The sequence below is a fragment of the Armigeres subalbatus genome, chromosome 2 (assembly GCF_024139115.2).
Source record: "Armigeres subalbatus isolate Guangzhou_Male chromosome 2, GZ_Asu_2, whole genome shotgun sequence".
Classification (NCBI taxonomy): domain Eukaryota; kingdom Metazoa; phylum Arthropoda; class Insecta; order Diptera; family Culicidae; genus Armigeres; species Armigeres subalbatus.
The window spans coordinates 318,275,192-318,294,565 of record NC_085140.1 but is presented as its reverse complement, the minus strand read 5'-3'; the positions used below and the strand labels follow the sequence as shown (position 1 = coordinate 318,294,565).

The 19,374-nt window shown below is 39.5% G+C and overlaps 1 protein-coding gene across 5 annotated transcripts in view; it reads right to left on the bottom strand.

The window, feature by feature from the left end:
- Positions 1–19,374, bottom strand: part of LOC134212648 (developmental protein eyes absent) — a 94,758-nt gene that overhangs the window by 27,727 nt on the left and 47,657 nt on the right. For all 5 annotated transcript variants that reach the window (XM_062690677.1, XM_062690678.1, XM_062690681.1 and 2 more), the window contains one exon: positions 8,732–8,778. In XM_062690677.1, coding sequence (XP_062546661.1) covers positions 8,732–8,778 — 47 coding nt within the window. The remainder of the gene's footprint in view (positions 1–8,731; positions 8,779–19,374) is intronic.

The following is a 19,374-nucleotide window of genomic DNA, read 5'->3' as shown; positions in this document are numbered from 1 at the left end:
CGCTCACTGCGCTCGGTTGGTTGCGGCTTTTGTTATTTTTACTCTCAGTCTCACACAGAAAACAAAAACCCAAACGGGTGTGTTACGCTCGTTCCCCAGATTTCAACAATCTTTTGAACTGAAAAGTGAAAAGAAATGCGTCCCACAAACGCAAGGGGAAACGCGAGCGTGTTGATTGGTGGAAATTTGGTGGGTGGAAGCGACAACGTTGCTTAGTACTTACTCATCGTGAGTAGTACGAATGTGTAGCCAATCGACATTGGCTTTACCATGAACTACTAAACTGAATTCGTCCGGACCGTGTTTTATTGTTCAAAAAGTAAAAAAAAAACATTTTGTAGATCAAATTTGCGTACTTCATTCTTCATAAAGGATAGCTGAGTTGTATAGCAGCAAAGATATTTAAGTATAATATATTTGATAGCAGTGTTACACAGGATATAGAAAATAAACTAACAAACGACAAAAGTTGGCATGACAGAAATGGAAGCATTAAGTTTGTGATATGCATGAGTATGGATACTATGCCTAAATGATTTTATAAAAATTCACAAAAATTACAATATTCTTCGTAAGCAACATTTACGAATTTCTCGAATAAATTCCGATGAAATCCCCGAGAAAGTTCAGATAAATTAATCGAAGAAATACGGATGAATTCAAGAACAAATACGCAGGATTTTTTTAAGGAAATTCGGAATAAATCCCAAAGAAAATTTAAATGTATTTCTCGAATAAATTTCCTGAGATAGTGTGAAATAACTACTTGAATGAGCTCGGATGAATTCTTAGAGGAAATTTGAAATGCTAATCAAATACATTTTGATGAATTTCCCGAGAAAAAGTTCAGATAAATTTCTAGAGAAAATTCGGATGAACTTCCCGAGGAAATTCGGATGGATTTCCCGAGGAAATTCGGATAAATTTCCCGAGCAAATTCGAATGAATTTCCCTAGGAAATTCGGATGAATTTCTCAAGGAAATTCGGATGAATTTCCCAAGGAAATCCGGTTGAATTTTCCAAGGAAATTCGGATGAATTTCCCAAGGAAATTCGGATGAATTTCCCAAGGAAATTCGGATGAATTTTCCAACGAAATTCGGATGAATTCCCCAAGGAAATTCGGATGAATTCCCCAAGGAAAGTCGGATGAATTTCCCATGGAAATTCGGATGAATTTCCCGAAGATGAATTTCCCAAGGTAATTCGGAAGAATTTCTCGAGGAATTTTGGAAGAATTTCCCACGGAAATTCGGATGAATTTCCAAGGAAATTCGGATGAATTTCCAAGGAAATTCAGATGAATTTCCCAAGGAAATTCGGATGAATTTTCCAAGGAAATTCGGATGAATTTTCCAAGAAAATTCGGACGTATTTTCCAAGGAAATTCGGACGAATTTCCCAGGAAAATCCGGATGAATTTCCAATGAAATTCGGATGAATTTCCAATGAAATTCGGATGAATTTCCCAAGGAAATTCGGATGAATTTCCCAAGGAAATTCGGATGAATTTCCCAAGGAAATTCGGATGAATTTCCCAAGGAAATTCGGATGAATTTCCCAAGGAAATTCGGATGAATTTCCCAAGGAAATTCGGATGAATTTCCCAAGGAAATTCGGATGAATTTCCCAAGTAAATTCGGATGAATTTCCCAAGGAAATTCGGATGAATTTCCCAAGGAAATTCGGATGAATTTCCCAAGTAAATTCAGATGAATTTCTAATGGAAATTCAGACGAATTTCCCAAAGAAATTTGATTGAATTTCTCAAAGAAATTCGAATGAATTTCCCAAAGAAATTTGGATGAATTTCCCATGGAAATTTGGATGAATTTCCCAAGGAAGTTCAGATGAATTTCCCAAGGAAATTAGGATGAATAACCAAAAGAACTTCGGATCAATTTCAGAAAGAAATTCGGATGAATTTCCCAAGGAAGTTTGGATGAATTTCCCAAGAAATTCGGATGAATTTCCCAAGGAAATTCGGATGAATTTCCCAAGGAAATTCGGATGAATTTCCCAAGGAAATTCGGATGAATTTCCCAAGGAAATTCGGATGAATTTCCCAAGGAAATTCGGATGAATTTCCCAAGGAAATTCGGATGAATTTCCCAAGGAAATTCGGATGAATTTCCCAAGGAAATTCGGATGAATTTCCCAAGGAAATTCGGATGAATTTCCCAAGGAAATTCGGATGAATTTCCCAAGGAAATTCGGATGAATTTCCCAAGGAAATTCGGATGAATTTCCCAAGGAAATTCGGATGAATTTCCCAAGGAAATTCGGATGAATTTCCCAAGGAAATTCGGATGAATTTCCCAAGGAAATTCGGATGAATTTCCCAAGGAATCCGGATGAATTTCCCAAGGAAATTCGGATGAATTTCCCAAGGAAATTCGGATGAATTTCCCAAGGAAATTCGGATGAATTTCCCATAGAAATTTGGATGAATTTCCCATGGAAATTCGGATGAATTTTCCAAGGACATTCAGATGAATTTCCCATGGAAATTCGGACGAATTTCCCAAAGAAATTTGGATGAATTTCTCAAAGAAATTTGAATGAATTTTCCAAAGAAATTTGGATGAATTTCCCATGGAAATTTGGATGAATTTCCCAAGGAAGTTCAGATTAATTTTCCAAGGACATTCGGATGAATTTCCCAAGAAAATTCGGTTGAACACCCATGGAAATTCGGATGAAGTCCCCAAGAAAATTCAGATGAATTTCCCACGGAAATTCGGATGAAATACCCACGGAAATTCGGATGAATTTCACACGGAAATTCGGATAAATTTCCCGCGGAAATTCGAATTAAATTTTCAAGGAAATGCGGATGAATTTCCAGAGGAAATGCGGATGATTTTCCCAAGGAAGTTCGGATGAATTTCCCAAGGAAATTCGGATGAATTTCCCAGGGAAATTCGGATGAATTTCCCAGGGAAATTCGGATGAATTTCCCAGGGAAATTCGGATGAATTTCCCAGGGAAATTCGGATGAATTTCCCAAGGAAATTCGGATGAATTTCCCAAGGAAATTCGGATGAATTTCCCAAGGAAATTCGGATGAATTTCCCAAGGAAATTGGATGAATTTCGAGGAAATTCGAATGAATTTCGAGGAAATTCAATGAATTTCGAGAAATTCCAATGAATTTCCTGAGGAAATTCGAATGAATTTCCGAGGAAATTCAGATGAATTTCGAGGAAATTCGAATGAATTTCGAGGAAATTCGAATGAATTTCCGAGGAAATTCGAATGAATTTCCTGAGAACTTCGAATGAATTTCCCGAAAAACTTCAAATGAATTTTCTGAGGAAATTCGAATGAATTTCCCAAGGAGTTTCGAATGAATTTCGAGGAAATTCAGATGAATTTCCGAGGAAATTTGAATGAATTTCCCAAGGAAATTCGGATGAATTTCCGAGGAAATTCGGATGAATTTCCGAGGAAATTCAGATGAATTTCGAGGAAATTCGAATGAATTTCCGAGGAAATTCGAATGAATTTCGAGGAAATTCGAATGAATTTCCCGAGGAAATTCGAATGAATTTCGAGGAAATTCGAATGAATTTCGAGGAAATTCGAATGAATTTCCGAGGAAATTCGAATGAATTTCGAGGAAATTCGAATGAATTTCCTGAGGAAATTCGAATGAATTTCGAGGAAATTCGAATGAATTTCGAGGAAATTCGAATGAATTTCGAGGAAATTCGAATGAATTTCGAGGAAATTCGAATGAATTTCGAGGAAATTCGAATGAATTTCGAGGAAATTCGAATGAATTTCGAGGAAATTTGAATGAATTTCGAGGAAATTCGAATGAATTTCGAGGAAATTCGAATGAATTTCGAGGAAATTCAGATGAATTTCCTGAGGAAATTCAGTTGAATTTCGAAGGGAAATTCGGATGAATTTCACGAGGAAATTCGAATGAATTTCAGAAAATTCGAATGAATTTCCCGAGGAAATTCGAATGAATTTCGAGGAAATTCGAATGAATTTCGAGGAAATTCGAATAAATTTCCTGAGGAAATTCGAATGAATTTCGAGAAAATTCGAATGAATTTCCGAGAAAATTCGAATGAATTTCGAGAAATTCAAATGAATTTCGAGGAAATTCGAATGAATTTCGAGGAGATTCGAATGGATTTCGAGGAAATTCGAATGAATTTTCGAGGAAATTCGAATGAATTTCGAGAAATTCGAATAAATTTCCCTATGAAATTCGATTTATTTTCTAGAGGGAATTCGAATGAATTTCCCGAGGAAATTCGGATGAATTTCCCGAGGAAATTCGGATGAATTTCCCGAGAAAATTCGGATGAATTTCCTAAGGAATTTTGGATTACTTTCCCGAGGAATTTCGGATATATTTTCCTGATGAAATTCGGATGAATTTCCTGACGAAATTCGGATTAGTTTGCTGAGGAAATCTGGAAGAATTTTCTGAGGAAATTCAGATGAATATCCTGAGGAAATTTAAGGTATTTCCCGAGAAAATTGAAATGAATTTCCCGTGGAAATTCGTATAAACTTTGCGAGGAAAGTCGGATGAATTTCGCAAGGAAATTCAGATAAACTTCTCGAGCAAATTCGGATTAAATTCCCGATGTAATTCGAATGAATTTTCTGAGGAAATTGGATGAATTTCAGATTAAATTCGAATGATTTTTCCGAGTAAATGCAAATGAATTTTCCCAAGAAATAATTTATTAATTTCTAGCGGAAATGTGGATGATTTTCTTAATGGAATTCAGATGAATTTCTCGAAACATTTCGAATGAATTTCGCAAGGAAATTCGAATGGGTTTCCCAAGCCAAGTTGGATGAATTTCCTGATGACATTTAAATGAAATTCTCGAGGACAGTTAGAAAGATTTCTCAAGGAAATTCGGATGCATTTGGCAGGGATATACAGATGAGTAAATCAAGGAATTTTGGATGAATTTTCAAGGAAATGCGATTGAAATAAAAAAAATCTTGACGTCTGCCTCCCTGTTGCTAATGGCCAAAAAGTGAAGGCTTTCCAAACTGATTTTAAAACGAAAGAGTTGCTCTATACTGCACTGAACATTTGAAAAAGCAACAAAGATTTCCAAAAAAATAATGTATTTTATTTATATTTTACATTTTAGAGTATTAAACCACACGTCAAGCCTCGCTTAGGAATATTTGCCATCTAGTTGGATCATAACCATAACTGAGCTGAATGTAATTAACTATGATATGCAGATGAGCAGAAAAAAATAAACATCGAATAGCATTCCTTTCCATGACTAACGTGTCAAAAACGTGCCTTCGTGAATGCCTAAATATCCCATCAAATATTATCACCATAAGCGTGATCACTGTGCTGTGGCCGAACTGATATCGATAACCCACCAGCTGCCGTTTGGCATCATCGCCGTTTAGATTATCACTTTAATGGTCGAACGGACAGGCGTTTATCTAAATATGCCAGGTACCTAATTTTGGAATATGTTGCCGGCGATAACCAAAACCAACAGAACCACCTCTCTGAACGTCTGGATGCGATCCATCCGTCTGCCGGACGGCCCATCCGATCGTCATCCCTGTGCTCATCTGCATAGTGATGGGTGCTATTCCCATCTTTCGATCTCCGTCTTCGCAGCTTCGCTCCTCACAGCTTGTTTTGTTTGTTTTATCTCGGCATTTATGCGTCTAATTTTTTCCTTGTCCACCTAATTTCGAGCCCGCAGCGCCTGTCACACGCCGAGTTTTCGAATTATAAATTAATGTTTTATTCATAGAACATTTTTGACCTCAGCCAGAGAAGAAAGCCAAGAACAACAAATGAACTTTTCCCACAGGTCCATTTCGGGCGTTAGGTCGTCGTCTTCGTTGTCGTCGTCGAGCTGAGTGATGGCAGCAACGGGTCCATAAATAAGCTGTCTCCAAAAGACAAACCATCCTCCAAGAGGCCTCCCTCGGCGATAATGGGAGTTCCACTGATTGTCCCCTTGCATCCATAGGACCGAGTTTTGGAGCAAACTGTGCAAATGTGGCATCCGTATGCAAATGCGTTTTCAGAGGTCTAGAAATTATGAGTCACATTCATGTGCTAGGCCTGACCTGCTAGCTCTTCTTCTAGCCAGTCGGGATGCGTAGACTGAGATTCATGCTCGGTAGACGCATCGCCATAAATCTGCGCAGACTTGTTGGAGCTGACGACGGAATGACGAGTTGACAAATTTCCGCACGTTAGAGGAGCTGAGACATCGCCATTAAGTTCGGTCGTAAATTAGTCGTCTCCTCTATAGAACGGGGAGTTTTGACAACGCTGGTTATGGTCGTCAAACATTAACGATCACATTATTTGACGGTAACTTTCTTGTCGTTCTGAAGATTTACCTTGTTTTTATTAGAAAATTCATTTAAAAAACTCATCACTTTTTCATATACGCTAATATGATTTATGAGGAAATTTCATAGCGACACATTTTCATCAATTTGTTCCTCTTTGATATGAATGACGAAACATAGCGCAATATATGAGTGGTAGTGAACTAACTAATTTTACAAAAACGGCACTAATATGTTCACAACAAATGTTATTCATAACGCATGTGCCCCTCCAATCACAGATCTAACAGCATTCAAACAGCATAAGATGATCCTTTTGACTACAATAGAGGCAATGTGTTCAGATGAGGAACATCTCGAATTACACATCAGCATTCTCTGGCGCAATAAAGGCTCCCTGCTGGCATTTAAATCTACCAACTGAATGCAGAACCACATTACCCAGATTGCTACTAACCATCAGCAAAGAAGCGTTAGGATAGTTGTTCATTGATGGCTGAACGGCTCTATGTGTCATACCTATTCAGACCCCTTTATTTAGCACCTGCTTTGAAACTACCTCGCGTACCTTCTGCTCCACAGCATTTGAAATTGGACCGCTCCTCCGAATGCATCATTCAGACTAATGCTGATCATAATTTGCCTGCTCGTAAAACATCAGACCGAATCACAAATAGATCCTCATCATAGAGCTACCACCAATAGCATCGTTATGATGTGTATGACGGTCGGCTTTCCACCCCGCGCGCCATTATGAATGATGATTCGTTTGATGTGCCCGTCGGAGAATTCCTTCCAGAGCGACGCATCACTCATTTCCTCAACAAGGCTGAGATGACGACGACCACGGCCTCGACAATGAGCAGTCAAGCCTCAGAAACCAAACCACACCAAATAGGAGAGGCGGCGAACTAAAAATAGTGACCTGTGACAGCCGTTTTGTGATGTGACGTGACATATATTCCGCGCTCCGATGACGAACGCTCCAGTTTTCCTCTCGGTCAGCTCTTAATTATGTGCAGAGCTGGTTAACATCATCATAACGCGATGAGCACACGCAATAATTAGCGATTGTGGAACATTCAGTTCATGGCGTAGTTCGTAATGCATGCTTAAAGTTAGTGGGAGCAGTTGGTTGAGTGCAATGGAGTGGCGCTGTTGCAATCCTGGATCATCCCATGTGATGTAACTTTCGTTGTTTGGGTTTATGCAAATGAGGAGAGCTTGGTATAAAATGGACACGTGCATGGAAAATGTTACGAATAACTGGAAGTCTGGTAATCTAGGGAATGAATGCACCAATTTCTTTTCCAGTCGCCGGGTAGTCCAAAAACAATCGCAATAATACACTCAAAAACAAATCTGACAATTAATGTATAAAATCTTGGCATATACAATTCTGCAAGGTTTTGATACAAGAAATATAAGCCTTATAACAGATACTATATAAAAATAATACAAAACTCTACGGTTTCAATACAATGATTGTATTAAAAACTTCCAAAATTGTATATGCCAAAATGTTATACAGTCTTAAAAACCTGCCATCTACTAGTTGGGTGTAGAGTTTGTTTCGTTTTTTTTGGTCATCTAATGAAGATGTTTTGGTAATACTCCTTCTTCAAGATTCTCTCTATATCTACATATCCTATCCTATCCTATCTACATATCCTATATATCTATATCCACAAACACAAACGACATGGGATATGCAACACCATTAGGTGGAATAATCAGTATTTTTCGTTAGAATGGCTTTAAGTGTAAATACAAAAAACGCGTATAATAACACTTACTTCCATCATAAAAAAAACTATCTGATTTATCCTCGACGATTGTTCCATCGTGGCGCAACAAAGTATCAAATTCTGTAAGCTACCGTCTAGGAAGCAGTGTGATGTAAAACCTACTCGGAAGTGCTTTTTTGCCTCTTACCGGGCGCATCGGACGACGACGACGACGTCGCTTTGACGCATTTGTTTATGCTCTTGAAAATCGTTAATTTATGGTGCTGGATGGGAACGAACAGTGAGCCGCAATATACGCAAGGAATGTTTTATGTGTCGGTTACCTATTTTAGCTCTATTGTCTTTTCAAGAACGATGCGGTAATAATACTCAGATTTCATGGCATAATTATGGCGTCATCGTTTAGTGATAGTTTCCGGTTGGTTTGATAGAAACGGTATTTGATTATTTTAAGATTTATGTAACTCACATCCATGATATATTATTTAGCTTCAGCAGATTGCATTAAATAGAGCTATTTCATTTTTTTCCTCGGGTTACAAACAGATAACAATGTGAATACTTCGATCATTATGTATTTTATGGACCCAATATCTTAACAGGAAATTATAAACTGCAATTTTATTGGAAAATTTGAACCTATGGCGGATACTAACCGACTTCTCTCTGGAGGTTCTGGTCCTTCTGTGCGTGATCTTTTACCCTGAAAAATAAAAGGAAAATTTTGTTATTATTTGCTGTAAGTTTGTGCCTTTCTTGTTGCTAAAAGCTATATTTTCACAAAGAAATATCAACGAAACATCTCATTTTACATTCGATGGATATTTATTTTATTGGAAATCTTACTTTTGGGAGTTTGTGCACTTGTGCAAACTTGAGCTACAAAAACAGCTCAACAATCTTCGAAGGAGCGGAAAAAACACGAAAGAGGCTTTATCCATAATCCCGAATATGGAGAGTCCTGTGTTTCCACTTCTTCTAAACGCTCAAGGAACGACCCGGACAAATTCGCTGAAGGACCCCAAACAAAAATAGTGAAGCACCACCGAGAGATCAGGATCTGGATCTGGATCTTCTTCAAGGAACATTGCTGCTCAGAGTAGTTCAACAGCGAAACGAGCCAATAAACCCCAAATGAATCAACCCCATCTACAAATTCTTCTACATGGTTCTTATATCTGTAAGAATCAGGAAACAACTGAGTGGGTAATGAAATCCTGGTTAGTTGCAGAGCTGGTGAATATGGACGAGGCCGCGATACCACGCCCTGAAAAGATCCTAACAATATTCCCTCAGAGCTCCGACGAGCACATAAACGAGCTTTCATGGATAGCCAAATATCCTATAGCTGATTGGCGCATTGTGAAACGATCCGTTCTGAACAATGTTTACTCTTAACTACCGATTTGATAAAATCCAACTAGAGAAAATCAAAGAGCCATCAAAGTCCATTGACACGAATGTCAAACCGACTGAAAATCCGACACAAGAGACATCTAAGAAAGAATCTAAAGAAAAAATTTTTGGCTGTTACGGCCTTTTCAAATGGTGGTCTAGAAGTAACACTGTCGCATTTTGAGCCTAACGAGATCTCAGCTGTCTTGGATCCTCGTTCATAATTTTGAAAGTGCTCTTGAATTCCCGCTCAGTTTTTAAAACAGAACGCGTTAAAAAGGTCCTCAAAATAAAGTCTAATTTTTGCGGACTAATCATTGATGTAAATCACTGTATTTGACAATGAAGACTTTGCTTAGCGCAAATGGAGTATCGAAATTTCTTCATATAATCGTTTGATTGCTTGAGATAGAGGCATATTGTGAACAGTATAATTCGTAATGCGAGCAGTTTAATTCTAGTTTAAATGTTTCCCAAAGACGGACAGCGGCAATCACAAATCCTATAATTGAGGATATCCAAGTGTATGAATGGATTGATATGAATTACTTTCGGTTCTCATTCTACGAGACAAATTTAAAAAATCAGTCAAAAAGGTGCATGGTGCAGTTTCGCTGAACGCCGACCATATGTACTTTAAATGGCAATTACTCTTCTTCATGGAGTTTAGGCATTTCTGATATATCTTGCATTTGGCAGAAAGGGCATCGATGTCATCGAAGTGACTGGTAATTATTGTTGTTGATTTTTTAGCACAAAGCTTACATTTTGTTGTAGTTTTAATAATTTGAACGCGAACGAGAAACTTCCTAAAACCTCGATCTAATCAGAGCATAAAATATTCACCTTCATGAAGTACCATCGCTCGAACTTTCACAAACGTCACACGACTATTTTATACATAGAATGAGTTATTCGGGTTTCTTCTCCATTGATCTACTCATATGATCGGTACTGAGAATAATTACTGCGTTCGAAGAAAATATAATACCCTTGATCATATCGACTGTTGTCGCTAAAAGTGTCCCACTTAATTCACTGATCTTTGGACAATTTTAAATACGATACATAATCATAGCAATCTAAAGTAAAGACCCAAATTAGATATGCCAAACTGTTTTAAATATGCGACTTCTTTAGCACCATCCTATATTGCTTGCGACCCACCAGGTACCAAATGCAATGAATTTTACAAATTGGATAACAAAAATTTCTTGTTAGATTGAACAAATCATAATAAATAGGAAATAACTCTTGGCGACTGTGGAAAACTTAATTGAAAATCAAGTCGTTTTCGGCCGTTGCAGTCTAGTAAACTTGTTTTTGCTGCTTTACAAGACTGCAACGGCCGAAAACGACTTGATTTTCAATCATAATAAATAACTTCATATTATTCGATTTGTATTTACCAATATCTCATCAATTTTGTTCATTTTGATTGAATTTGGATTTGAATTAGATTTGGATTGGATTGGATTTGGATTGGATTTGGATTGGATTTGGATTGGATTTGGATTGGATTTGGATTGGATTTGGATTGGATTTGGATTGGATTTGGATTGGATTTGGATTGGGTTTGGATTGGATTGGATTGGATTTGGATTGGTTTGGATTGGTTGGATTGGTTTGGATTGGTTTGGATTGGTTTGGATTGGTTTGGATTGGTTTGGATTGGTTGGATTGGTTTGGATTGGTTTGGATTGGTTTGGATTGGTTTGGATTGGTTTGGATTGGTTTGGATTGGTTTGGATTGGTTTGGTTGGTTTGGATTGGTTTGGTTGGTTTGGATTGGTTTGGATTGGTTTGGATTGGTTTGGATTGGTTTGGTTGGTTTGGATTGGTTTGGATTGGTTTGGATTGGTTTGGATTGGTTTGGTTGGTTTGGATTGGTTTGGATTGGTTTGGATTGGTTTGGATTGGTTTGGATTGGTTTGGTTGGTTTGGATTGGTTTGGTTGGTTTGGATTGGTTTGGATTGGTTTGGATTGGTTTGGATTGGGTTTGGATTGGGTTTGGATTGGTTTGGATTGGTTTGGATTGGATTTGGATTGGATTTGGATTGGATTTGGATTGGATTTGGATTGGATTTTGATTGGATTTGGATTGGATTTCCCTAGAATTTGGGTTCCAGGCATCCACGTATAAACAATCATCTATAGGTTTTATTGATAAGGTAAATGCTCCCATCGGTCCATTTACAAAAGAGATAACAGCCGTTTGGGTACGCGTGACGACCTTAAGGCCTTAACTTCAGTGAGTTTTTGAAAGACCTGAACAAAAAATAATATTGTTGATCGCTCATCCAATTCAATCCTATCACGCTCAGCATAAACGATCAAAAACGGCTAACAGCTCTCAAGGAGCTGAAAGCCTATTCTTCAGGGAATTCTTGTTTGAACTGGGATGCAACGATAGTTGAAAGTGCATAAATTATTTTTTCTATGGGTCACAAGAGCATCGATCATTTTTTTAAGTTATTAGAGATTTCTGATTATGCGCGCTGAACTTAAGTCATGTGCTCCAGGGAACTCTTGTATGACTCTTTGAATCAAAAAGGGCATGAACCCCGTTTAGAAGAAAAAACTGTCCTTTGCATGTAGACCTTAAGACCCATAGGTATTGCTCTTGGCACCGGTCGAGACAAGGTTAGTGCTTGGCACGCCAGCTAGTCTGGGAGAACGCGGAGTGAAAAATGTAATCCTGAATCGAAGTGCAGAAAATTAATTGGGAGTCGCGATTGAACGTTTGTGTTTTGTGCGGTCGGAACGTAAATAAATTTGTTAGCGATTGAACGTGTTTATGTTGTTCATATCGGACGCAGAACGCAGATCGCGCGATCATCGTTATGTTTGGCTCTGCTAGGTGCGGTCGATAAATCGATTAATTATTGTGTGCTCATATTATTGTTTAAAATGCTCTGATGGTCACATCATTCAGCAATGTGAATCCAGACCAAACGATACCTACCCATTAATAAATTTTCCTTCCTGTGATTTTTGCGGAAACACAGTGGTAAACACGGTTTCTCAACAGCAAAAATCACCTACTAATGATCCTTCCTTATTCCTAACTGACTGTAAAAGCGTAGCCGGCGCCGTTATTGATCTTTGTATTTATTGAGTTACTGAAACTTTCACAGTGAATTTATTTATTGTATAATTTCACTGATTCTGGTCAGTCACGGAGTAGCAACAATAGATATGTACAGAGAAACAGATCAGAGAAACGACTGGTATGACGGCGAATGTGAGCAGTTAGTGGAAGTTAGTTAGTTAGAATGCAGCATGGGCGAGATTGCTGCAACACCGCACGAGGGCGAACGAGGCACGATATAAACAGGCGCGGAACAGACAAAACTCGATTTTCCGGTGGAAAAAGCGCCAGCAGGAAGATCGAGACCGTGAAGAGACGGAGCAACTGTACCGCGCTAATAACACATGAAAGTTCTATGAGAAGTTAAACCTTTCACGTAAGGGCCACGTGCCACAGCCTGATATGTGCAAGGACATAAACAGGAACCTTCTTACGAACGAGCGTGAAGTTATCCAAAGGTGGCGGCAGCACTACGAAGAACACCTGAATGGCGATGTGGCAGACGAAGATGGCGGTATGATGATGGACCTGGGAGAACGCGCGCAGGACATAATTTTACCGGCTCCGGATCTCCAGGAAATCCAGGAGGAGATTGGCCGGCTGAAGAACAACAAAGCCCCTGGGGTTGACCAACTACCAGGAGAGCTATTTAAACACGGTGGTGAGGCACTAGCTAGAGCGCTGCACTGGGTCATTACCATGATTTGGGAGGAGGAAGTTTTGCCGCAGGAGTGAATGGAAGGTGTCGTGTGTCCCATCTACAAAAAGGGCGATAAGCTAGATTGTAGCAACTACCGCCCAATAACATTGCTGAACGCCGCCTACAAGGTACTCTCCCAAATTTTATGCCGTCGACTAGCATAAACTGCAAGGGAGTTCGTGGGGCAGTACCAGGCGGGTTTTATGGGCGAACGCTCCACCACGGACCAGGTGTTCGCCATTCGCCAAGTACTGAAGAAATGCCGCGAATACAACGTGCCCACACATCATCTATTCATCGACTTCAAAGCCGCATATGACACAATCGATCGGGACCAGCTATGGCAGCTAATGCACGAACACGGTTTTCCGGATAAACTGACACGGTTGATCAAAGCGACGATGGATCGGGTGATGTGCGTAGTTAGAGTTTCAGGGGTATTCTCGAGTCCCTTCGAAACCCGCAGAGGGTTACGGCAAGGTGATGGTCTTTCGTGTCTGCTATTCAACATCGCTTTGGAAGGGGTAATACGAAGAGCAGGGATAAACACGAGTGGTACAATTTTCAATAAGTCCGTCCAGCTATTTGGCTTCGCCGACGACATAGATATTATGGCACGTAACTTTGAGAAGATGGAGGAAGCCTACATCAGACTGAAGAGGGAAGCTAAGCGGATCGGACTAGTCATCAACACGTCGAAAACAAAGTACATGATAGGAAGAGGTTCAAGAGATTACAATGTGAGCCACCCACCGCGAGTTTGCATCGGTGGTGACGAAATTGAGGTGGTAGAAGAATTTGTGTCTTTGGGCTCACTGATGACTGCCGAAAATGACACCAGCAGAGAAATTCGGAGACGCATAGTAGCTGGAAATCGTACGTACTTTGGACTCCGCAAGACGCTCCGATCGAATAGAGTTCGCCGCCGTACCAAACTGACAATCTACAAAACGCTCATTAGACCGGTAGTCCTCTACGGACACGAGACCTGGACGATGCTTGTGGAGGACCAACGCGCACTTGGAGTTTTCGAAAAAAAAAAGTGGGTGCTGCGTGGGGTGCAGATGGCGGACGGTACGTGGAGGAGGCGAATGAACCACGAGTTGCATCAGCTGTTGGGAGAACCATCCATCGTTCACACCGCGAAAATCGGACGACTGCGGTGGGCCGGGCACGTAGCCAGAATGTCGGACAGTAGCCCGGTGAAAATGGTTCTCGACAACGATCCAACGGGAACAAGAAGGCGAGGTGCGCAGCGGGCAAGGTGGATCGATCAGGTGGAAGATGACTTGCGGACCCTCCGCAGACTGCGTGGTTGGCGACGTGTAGCCATGGACCGAGCCGAATGGAGAAGACTCTTATATACCGCACAGGCCACTTCGGCCTTAGTCTGAATAAATAATAATAATATGTACAGTAAGTCAAAGCTAAGCTAAGCTAAACTAAACATGAAGACCTTAAGTCCTATACTTAAGGGAATTCATGGGTGACCTGGAATGGAACAGTTGTTGAAGACGACTCCAAGCAAACGGATTAAAAAGAGCATGAACCTTTTTTTTAACAGACCTTTAGTTACGCGTGTAGATCCGTATTTAATTTGTAGTCGTATTTAATTTGGTTTAATAGACCAAATAGTTCATACTATTTGCAAAAAAAGATAACAAACTTTTTGTTACGTGTGTGAACTTTAAAGCCTATACTCCAGGGAATTCTTAGATGGCCTGAAACGAAACAGTTATTGAAGGCGAATACAATTTGGTTTCCTGGATCAAATAAAGAATGAACCATTTAAATAAAAAAGATATCAACCCTTTGGTTACGCGTGTAGACCTCACACGGCCCCATACTCCAGGGAATTCTTGAAAGAACTGGAAGGGAACGGCTGTTGCAGGCGTATCCAATTTGATTCACTAGATGAAATAAGATTAAAAAAAGATAACAGTCCTTTGGTTGCGCGTGTAGATCTCCAGGGATTCTGGGATGACCTGACACTAAACAGAGTTATTGGTATCCAATTTGGTTTTCCAGTTCAAATAGGTCATGAACTATTTAAAAAAAAAACAACCCTTTGGTTACGCGTATAGATCTCAAGGCTTATATTCCAGGGATTTTTTGGATGACATGAAACTGAACAGACGCAGTAAAGCTAGAATAATAAAAATGGCAGTTGTGTGTGGCTTCCGTTTTGAATGGGGTGCCCTTGAACACGCGAGTAATATAAATGACGCTTTGATGATCCTTAACATCCAAAAATTGGCTCTAGTCTCCTGTCAAAAAGCGGTCCTTAAAAATGGCAACTAAAGTCCTACAAGTGAAACTCTACCATGTTTGGAGTGTCAAGGATGTGCTCTGTTGGAGGTTCACTAAAGAAAATATAACCGTGGTCCTTATCCAGGAGCCATGGGTGAACAAATCTAGAATACAAGGCATTCCACAGTACTCATATAAGCCTATCCTATCTCCAGCATTTTCAGCAAAGTTGTTCGTTAAAGTATTTGCAACAACTTTGCTGAAGACACCACGTGTTCATCTCATTCTGGTGGAAAAATAGTTTTATCAAAAGATGCGCTCCTAATTATCTTGAAACTTTTGTGAACAAACCCTTTATCCAAAATCAAGTTTTGAGTTTTTGTATTTTGATCGTGAAAATGGCGAAATAACACTATCCATACGCAATCCGTCTAGAAGAATATGAGATTCCTGATGAAGTGCCAAGAATGAAATGCGAAAAGGTTCATTGGCCTGGAGCCTTTCTGTAGGATCTGAAATATCTATGTAAAAATGAAACTTATCAAGTATACGGTCAGCCCAGTAGTATTCAACTGGGAAGCGCTTCTCCATACCAGCCAATCTAAAAGATTCGTATCGATAAGCCTCAAGAATAGCGAGCAATAATTGTAATTGGGGATATAACACCTTCACCGGTCTAATAATTGGACACTGCCCAATCAGATATCATTTACAAGAGACCGAAGCAATCCAATACTCAAATTGTAGCTTGTGTAACGAGAAGAGATCAGCAGATCACATTCCTGCACTTACCCGTCGCAGGTCCAAAGATCTTGGCAAGCTCTTTCTAGGTCCTGCTGACATGAGGTCTTAGCCCCAAAGACACTGGGAAAGTTAAACTGGGTCACCACATCAAATTGAATATTTTTATTGAAACTTGAACATATACGCAAAAAAAATCTAAAACAATTATTTTCGGCCAAATGTTTATATTTTTTTTGGAAAACCTTCCAAAAGAGTTCCAAAAGAACTTCCGAAGGCAGTTCTTACTTTGGACACTAGAATTGTAAAATGATCCATGAACTTTTCTGTGACAAATAAATCATGAGTTAAACCCACCAAAAGACGAAAAACTTCCATGCAAAATGGCAATGTATGATCTTGAAAAATTGGCACCTTGCAATTGATCCAGCTAAAGAATTTTCATGTATTATTAGAAGAATTGCCGGTGGAAAAACGGGAGCTGTTTTCTTCGAATTTCGTAGATATTTATTTTGAAATTCCAGGGGAAGTTTTCTTCCGAATTTCCTTGGAAAATCTCCCCAACTCCCTTGGGACATTCTTTCGAATTTTCATGGGAATTGTGGTAGTGGCGGATTGTTTCTTCCGGATTTCCACGGTAAATTCTTTCAAATATACACTTTCATTCCTCCCCATTTCTTATAAAAATCATTCTGAATTCACGGTAGTAACGATGTGAAAAACCATCGGTAGCGGCTCACATTTCTAGCCACGTTTAATACGAATGTATAACTTTTGTTACTTAATTTAGACACTCTTAAGCTGCTTTTTATGCTGTACCTTATAAATAAAGAGCAGCGAGACAACATGGTGTATACTAGTAAAGAAAAAAAGGTTTTAAACTTTACGCTTGGGATGAAATTCATTTCAAATGTGCAGGGCAATTGACTATTGTGATGACCATCTGTAACAACTCCCTAAATTTGTTCTTTGGCCGTAAACAAATTTTTGCATGTTTAAAAAAGTGTAGACGATATGTAGACTTCAACTCACATTCATGAGAATAACAAGGAACGACAAAAATTCACCAACTCCGTAACATGTTCCTCTCGGTCATGTTTTCCTTCCGAGTCCTCAAAAAGACGTCGCCGTACCTTTTTTTTCGGTAATGTACAATTTGTTTTCGCTTTTTGTTTTTATTTTCACTTTTTCCCGTTCCATCTGGTCCATCGGGGCGACATGGTCAAGTGACCGACCACCATCATCAGCACATGTGCCGCACTGTCTGGTCCAGTCCGCTGCGCATCGCAGTCCATCTTATCCCACAGGGACACGCATGCATAAGATAGGGTCCCGAATGAGCACCGATTTTGACCTGATCTACCGAGGGATCTAATAAATCTAGTTGAAAAGTGGCCCCGGTTAGCTAAAATATTAGCTAAACGATTTTCCACGAAATTGAACGTTGCTGTGCGGCGGGGCGGCGAGCGAATGTTTTTCATTCCAACACGTTCCACAGATGCAGCAGATAGCATCTTCTCGGTGGAACAAAACGTTGCGTTGAGTTGAAGGGGACCAACGTTCCAGCAAACGCGGCAGCATAATTTACAAACATAATTAATTTTATATTATTTTATAATTTATTTTTCATTATGTTCTTCGCTTTTGTTTTCCCCTTTATTTTCCGAAGTCACATGACTTTTGTAAGGAATATTGGGGCAGTCTTGGAAAAAACATTTTAGTGAAACAAATTGGACTAAACCAAAAATTTTGGTTTGCTTGGATTTTCAAGCTTTCTTTTTCTTTTTTAATAACATCACATCCTGTAACTGAGACAAAGCAGCTTAGTTAAGCATTTCTACAATTATCATCTAGGGGAAAGACGGCTTTGGCAGGTTTTGTTCTATTATTGTCAGGGGGTTTTTTGTCGCAAAGAATGTTTAGGCCAAATTTGAGCATAGTCAGTCATAAAAACCCCCCTGCCAATAATAGAACAAAACCTGCCAAAGCCGTCGTTCCCCCTACTTGGTTTTGAAGCCAAATAACATCAAATGCTCAAATGTTGCTGTAGCTCATATATGTCTGAATCTGGCGGCATATGAGTAACAAAAACTTATTAACAACATGTGTGCTGCTCAAGTATGCAAAAACCTAGCAAAAATATTCTGCCAGGTTTTTTTATGGTCGGAAAATAATGCAAAATTTTGAATCTCTCATTATAATTTTGATACCAAATTGATGACTTCTTTTAGTTTTCATCTTCATTACTGATGACTACTAGATACACTGAACAACAACAACATTACAGCAGAATATAAAGATTATGCAACTTTTCATGCGTCGCCCCAGCATCTCCTAGTGCAGCATCTAGTGGCATGTGGACCAACAACAACGTGTCGATCTTATCGCATACAACACATCACAACAACGAAAAATTCTCTCCATCTCCATCTTCCTCGGGTGATCCCATGTGAGTACTGTTCTGGCGAGCCCCTGGGGGAGATATGCTAATAAGACACGCAGAACCAGAACCAAACCGTAATCGACGGTGGTGTCAACTAATAAATTTTCACATTTATTGATTTTTATCGGGAAGCGTAATTTGTTGAGTTGGTTCCTCGTCACAATCATAAACTATATCGAAAAAGCGGGAATGGCTTGGCATTTATGCAGTCAGTGTGTTTCGTTCACATATTGTACACGAACCGTTTTCAGCTTCCGTGAAGGTGCGTGAGAAAAAAATGAAGTAGAGGCCTATTTCGATCTGACATATTTATTCTTCCTCTAATCTGGTGGTGTCACAATAACGATCGGGAAATTTATGATCTACTTGTTGCATCAGTACAGTAGTAATTTATCAACTCCCGCTAAGCTGGAACACGTTTCCTCACCTAATTCGATGGGAAAAGACTAATCGTTTCCGAACGAACGGCGCGCGGTGGCACCCTCCTCAGTGCGAAGGAGGAATTTTCTTCCGCAAGCGGAGACGATCGTAAAAATCACTAAACGGGAACAAATTGTCTGATTGCTTCCAATAATGTGCGATACTAATCTCTCCCTGGAGACCAGTGCAACATGCCAATGGATTCTCTTTTTGTGATGCGAGGGTTGCTCATCGTCGTCAGTGTTTCCTTAGAACGGC